This window comes from Morone saxatilis, unplaced genomic scaffold (assembly GCF_004916995.1).
Source record: "Morone saxatilis isolate NCDOM2014 unplaced genomic scaffold, NCSU_SB_2.0 Contig2, whole genome shotgun sequence".
Taxonomy (NCBI): Eukaryota; Metazoa; Chordata; class Actinopteri; family Moronidae; genus Morone; species Morone saxatilis.
In genome coordinates, this window is record NW_023339762.1 from 27,373,797 (window position 1) to 27,379,650 (window position 5,854).

Below are 5,854 nucleotides of genomic sequence, written 5' to 3' on the forward strand. Positions count from 1 at the left end.
GAGTGTGAGTGTGTGTGTGATGACCTGTTGACCTGTTGACCTTTGACCTGTTGACCTTTGACCCCTGCAGTGACTGAGGACGATGTGAAGAGGCTCATAGAGTTCAGAGCGTCCAACGAGGTTCTGTTCACCGGGAAGAGGAACTCTGCCAAGATAGCGTGGAGGTACGGACCAAAGCTGCTGTAAGTCTGCTCTGACGCTGACCTCTGACCTCTGACCTCTGACCCCACCCTGTCCCCCCCTCAGCACCATCCTTAAAGGTCTGGGTCTCGAAGGGAAGCTGACTGCAGACCAGATCGCCAAGAAGTGGGACAACCTGCGCACGAAGTACAAGGTGAGTCCGACAGGTGAGCGCTGATACGACCAGAACCGAACTGTGTTAACGGATCCAACCTGAGTCTGACCCGTCAGTTCTCCGCCGGTCTTCAGATTTAGTTCAGGACTTTGTTGTCGATGGGTTTCGGGGCTGCAGGTGTCTGTAAGTGTGGTGGTGTCTTCCAGGACCTGAAGCAGCCCTACCAGGGTCAAGACGGCATCGGGGGGGTGGTGGAGTCGTGGCCCTGGTTCCACATCATGGATGAAGCCATGCAGGGTCGCCTCTACAACAGCAACCTGGTCCTGAGCCCCGAGAGCGCCGGCCACGCCGCTCACCGCTGCAGCAGCCAGCAGAACCAGAACCAGAACCAGAACCAGGAGAACACCGACATCCTGGAGTTCCTCATCAAGACGGAGATGGAGGACACGGTGGCGGCGGAAACCGCTGAGGATGATGGGACAGTTCCCACAGAGGCTCCTCCTACTGAGGGAGTCCCGATGGGCTGGAGGAGGATGACCGAGTGCTCCTATAAAAGTAGGCGGAGTCAAAGTGCACCAGAGTATTCAAGTGTAATGAAGAGTTGTTTACGATGCTGAGAGTCTCCGGAGCTTTAAGAGTCACATTCATGCTGTTGTAGACTAACGGCGACGTAGCAGAGTGGAGACGTTAACTGAGCCCAGATCAGCCAACAGCAGAACTCAGCCGGTTCCAACCAGCAGAGGGCGCTCACTGTGTATTTATAGCTTTATGAGGCAGCAGAAACAAGAGGTTTGGGGGTTTAGTCGTTCTTTAGTTCAGGACGTCAGCCTGTCATGGAAACGCTGGAAATAAATTAAAATGACCTGAAATCCTGGAAACAATCTGCGTTGTCCTGGAACTGATGATGGACACATGGCTGTCTTTAGTTTGCTGCGGCCTGCTGTGGTTCATAAAGAGTATAACAGTGGTGCAACCATGTCAATAAAACAAATCCTGATTGGAGGTTAATGTTTCGTCAGTGTAAACTAACTGTGGTCACACTGACCTGTAATGAACCCGAGAGTCTTCATCACAAACCTGCATCGTTAAACACGGAGGAATAAAACGAGTTAAATGTGTCTACAGAATAAATCCGTTATCTGACTGTAAAATAGTTCTGACTGTTGTTCTCAGTGACGGAACCAGAAACGGAGAGAATGATCAAACTTCGAGCCGCCAACGAAGCACTCTTCACCGGCAGGAAACATTCAGCCAAACCGGCCTGGAGGTGAGTTTGTTACCGGGTCCACAGTTTCCTGTCGGTCATATCTGAAATGTCTCTAAAATCTTTTTGAGTTGTGCAGTTAATTATGTTTTAGTTTTAATCTTTAAATGATAAAATCTTTGTTTGATGGCAAATGAAATAACTCCATCGGTCCATTAACAGTCAGAATCTGGTTTGGTGTTCAAACGTTTATTTTATTGTGTAGAACTCTTCATCATGAGAGCTAAACTGATAATTACACCAACAGATCAGAGTCATTTCTCAATAAATCAATAACATCATAATGAATTTTAAAAGAACCAATAAATGCTGACTCGTGAAAGGTCCAAAGACCTGGTTCCTTCAGGAGGGTCTAATCCTGCGTCTCCGTTCTTGCAGAGCCATTCTGTACGAGCTGGGTCTTCAGGGGAAGCTGACCACGGATCAGTTAGCAAAGAAGTGGGACAACCTGAAGAGGAGATACAAGGTAGGTCGGGGCACCTCCAACTCCAGAGACCACCTATCCGTCACTCGCAGAGACGACCCTGCGGGTGACGGATAACAGGAGTTGGTGGCAGTGACAGGAGGGTACGGTCCCTCTGTGGACGATCTGTAGAGCTTTCTGTCTCTACCAGGAGCTGAAGTTTCCTGCTCGAGGCGTGGAGACAAACCCGAGCTCCTGGCCCTGGTTCTACCGAATGAACGACGCCATGGAGGGGCGTTTCGCGGGGGCGGCGCCAATCCTCACGCCTATCGTGGAGGACGAAGACGAGGACTGCGAGCCGCTGTCGCCCACGCCCAAGAAACGAGCCCGCCGGAGCCGAGGGGGGATGGCCGAGTTCCTGACGGAGTCGGAGATGGACCTGCTGGTTGATAACGAGGAGAAGAACGGATCCTCGGCGCTGGGAGAGCTGCACCGGATGGCCGAGTTCACCTACAAATGTAAGAAAACCAACATGGATCTGAACTGCTGAGATGCATTGTGGGTAATGTAGGTGCCGGGTTTTGAAAAGGAAGAATGTGTGGAATAAAAAATGTGTTTTCATTGTATGTCTCTCTCTTCAGAGCCACCACACTCCTTTAATACACACAGAAGAGTTTCTGCTCTGCCTTGAGTTTTTTCTTTACATTGATTTACTTTTGAGCTCTTTTCTTTACTTCAAGGTTATGAAACAGTCTCAGTTTAGTATGGATGCCTCTGTATGACCTGCATAAACAAACAAGACCTGCAGAGAGAAGATCGAATAATTCTCCACAGGGGGCGCCAGAATCACGTTTCCTTGTAGCTGCTTGAAGTAAAAGTACTAAAACCTCAGTATAAAGTACTAAAACCTCAGTATAAAACCACAGTAGTATAAAGTACTAAAACCTCAGTATAAAACCTCAGTAGTATAAAGTACTAATACCGCAGTATAAAGTACTAAAACCACAGTATAAAACCACAGTAGTATAAAGTACTCTTTGTGTTCTGATGTTTGATCTCAGTCAGACTGAAACGAACATCACAGATCCACATTACCGACCTGCTGAAGGTTGTCAAACAGCTTCCTCTCGTACCGTCCACAGTGGTTCAGCTCTGTTCTTCTATAATTTATAACTGATTTTTGACCTTTCACCCTCAGTGACAGAGGAAGACACCAGGCGACTAATTGAGTTACGAGCCGCTAACGAGTCTCTGTTTACGGGGAGGAGGAACACGGCCAAACCGGCCTGGAGGTAAACATCTCAGCACTGAAATAAAGCAGCTGTAGATCCTTCAGGAGAGGTTTTATGTCCCTGATCGGGTTTGTTTGGTCCACAGGGGGATCGTGAAGGAGATGGGTCTGACGGGGAAGATAACACCTGACCAGGTCGCCAAGAAGTGGGACAACCTGAAGACCAAGTTCAAGGTGACTCATCAGTCCTCAGTGTGTGTGAGCAGATATTCACCCTTTAATCTGCGTTAGCAAAGCCCTGCTCAACCAAACTCCATTCAGAAAACAAGTGTTTTAACGGATGTTTATTTGCTGACCGAGCCGACAAAGTGTGAATCCAGACTGTTTATAATCAGCATCATGATGTAGTTTAATGACATTAAATCACAGAAATATCTGATTATTTCAGGCTCATATCACCACAGTGAGACTGATTAATATGACTTATATGAATGAATGATTCATGTGAATAACACCATAATAATCGATTATCTGTCTCATTGATTAATAATCTGTATCTGAATCTGCCCTGAAACAACAGATCTCTCCTCCGTTAATAGATGAATGTGTGTGTGTGTGTGTCTGCAGGACCTGAAGTTCCCTCCTCGGGGGATGGAGGGCCAGACGAACCCGGCCTCCTGGCCCTGGTTCCAGCTGATGAGCGACGCTCTGGAGGGACGGCTGGCGGGGAAAGCTCCCCGAGTGACGCCCGTGTGGAGCAGCGAGGAGGACGGCGTCTTCGGCTCATCCCCGCCTCCCGACAGAGACTGCCTGATGGCGGAGAGGAGCAGCGTGTCGGAGCTGGAGAGCATGGTGGGCGGAGACAACGCCGAGGCCGACGGGAATGTCACCTACATCGACGCCAGCGGGGAGGAGTGTTCCACGCCCTCGGACCTCTCGTATAAAAGTAAGACGGGTTGTTCTGGGTTTGTTATTATTTATGTGTTTGTGGAAGATATTTATTCATACTGTTAGAACGTAGACCAAACTGTGCCGCTCTGTGCCGCAGTGACGGACCAGGACACCAGGAGGATGATTAAACTTCGAGCTGCCAACGAGGCGTTGTTCACCGGGAGGAGGAACGCCGCCAAAGCCGCCTGGAAGTAAGATACTATCAGTTCTATGTGTGTGATACCAGCTGTTCCTGGAGATCTGGCGTCTCATTGGTCGATGTGAATGTGTCCTGACTGTCTCTCAGAGCCATCCTGAAGGAGCTCGGGCTGCAGGGGAAAGTCTCCACCTACCAGATGGCAAAGAAATGGGACAATCTGAAGAGGAGATACAAGGTAGTGTTATCTGACAACATCAGCTCTCACTGAGCGATCACACTCAAACCAGCTCGCTCTCATTGGCGTCACACAGACAGACAGATAAGAGATAGAAAGATAGATATGATAGATAAGATAGATAATAGAATAGATATAGGTATATCTATCCTATCTATCTATCTATCTATCTATTCTATCTATCTATCTATCACACATACATACGGTGAATGAAGCAGTATCTGTCCACAACCAGTGAACCTGCTCCACCTGTCATCTCAGTGAAAGAGGCAATTACAATGATGAGAAGCGTCGATCAGGCTTTTTAAACCTGATCAGGTTATCAGCTGTGTTTCTGTTACATCATACAGCTTCATCACTCGTGTGTGTGTGTGTGTGGTGTGGTGTGTGTGTGAGTGAGAAGATCAGTGAGTGTAATCCCTTTTTTTGGGGGGGCCCCCACAAAAAGAACCACTGAGCAGAGTACAGTTCAGTCAGTGAGTCTGTAGCTGCACTGAAAGCAGCAGACTGCCAGAGGTTAGTTAGTGACATACGATCTATTGAATCCGACGGGACTCGGTACCATATCTCTATATTTCTATTCTAATATGGAACCCCTGGTCTGCCTAAGTCTGATACAGGTTGTCTGACAGTATTTAGTTTGGATTAATGTGAGTAATTGATTAGTGATCAGGGCTGATCAGGAGTCTTGTTGGGGAACTCTTTCAGCGGTGGAAATTGATCCTCAGTTTGTTGTCCTCTGCAGGATCTGAAGTACGCCTCCTGTGCGGAATGGAGAGCGCCGCAGACGGCAGCATCCTCTGGCCCCGTGGTTTCACCTGAATGAACGAAGCCATGGAGGGCCGAACTGGCGAGGCAGCGCCCCCCCTCCTCACCCCGTACACAGGACGAGGAGAGCAACCCGACCAACTCCCAGCACCACCGGTCCGCCCCTCCCATCCTCTCCCTCGTCCTCCGCCATGAGGACTAACGGACAGGAGGCTTTCGGCGCTCCGGCCACCGCCCGAGCAGAACGCAGCGGAGCTCGGAGTCCGTGCAACGGGCCGCTGTGGCAGGACTGGACAGGGAGTGGCAGTTGGTTTGGAGCAGGGAGAGGGAAGACCGCTGGCAGCGAGAGAGGGAGATGATGGAGAGAGACCAGGGGCGGTCTGTGGGAGAGAGAGCGGGCCGGCGGTGCAGGCGGAGAGGCTGGTGGCTGGAGCGGGAGAGGCGGCGGTTGGAGCAGGGACAGGAGCCATGGTGGGCAGGAGAGAGCCACCGGCTGGGCAGAGAGAGGGAAGGTGCTGGACCAAGAGAGCCTTGAATGCTGAACTCTGTAAGGACACTCCGGCACACC

At 50.0% G+C, this 5,854-nt stretch overlaps 2 protein-coding genes across 2 annotated transcripts in view; both read left to right on the top strand.

Moving 5' to 3' along the window:
- Positions 1–70: 70 nt before the first annotated feature.
- LOC118330783 lies at positions 71–5,275 on the top strand (the record flags this gene model as incomplete). The annotated part of the gene is given in 12 exon segments (XM_035665460.1): positions 71–164; positions 247–334; positions 502–850; positions 1,469–1,562; positions 1,938–2,025; positions 2,174–2,480; positions 3,161–3,254; positions 3,340–3,427; positions 3,821–4,139; positions 4,242–4,335; positions 4,431–4,518; positions 5,264–5,275. Coding segments are annotated over 12 exon segments (1,715 nt in total), but the record flags the coding sequence as incomplete, so codon positions are not given.
- Positions 5,276–5,477: 202 nt separating this feature from the next.
- The window catches only part of LOC118330999 (protein FAM3C-like), a gene marked incomplete at its 3' end in the record, with an annotated part of 2,537 nt that continues 2,160 nt past the window's right edge, over positions 5,478–5,854 (top strand). The window contains exon 1 of the mRNA XM_035665753.1: positions 5,478–5,592. Within this exon, the coding sequence (XP_035521646.1) occupies positions 5,478–5,592 (115 nt within the window). The remainder of the gene's footprint in view (positions 5,593–5,854) is intronic.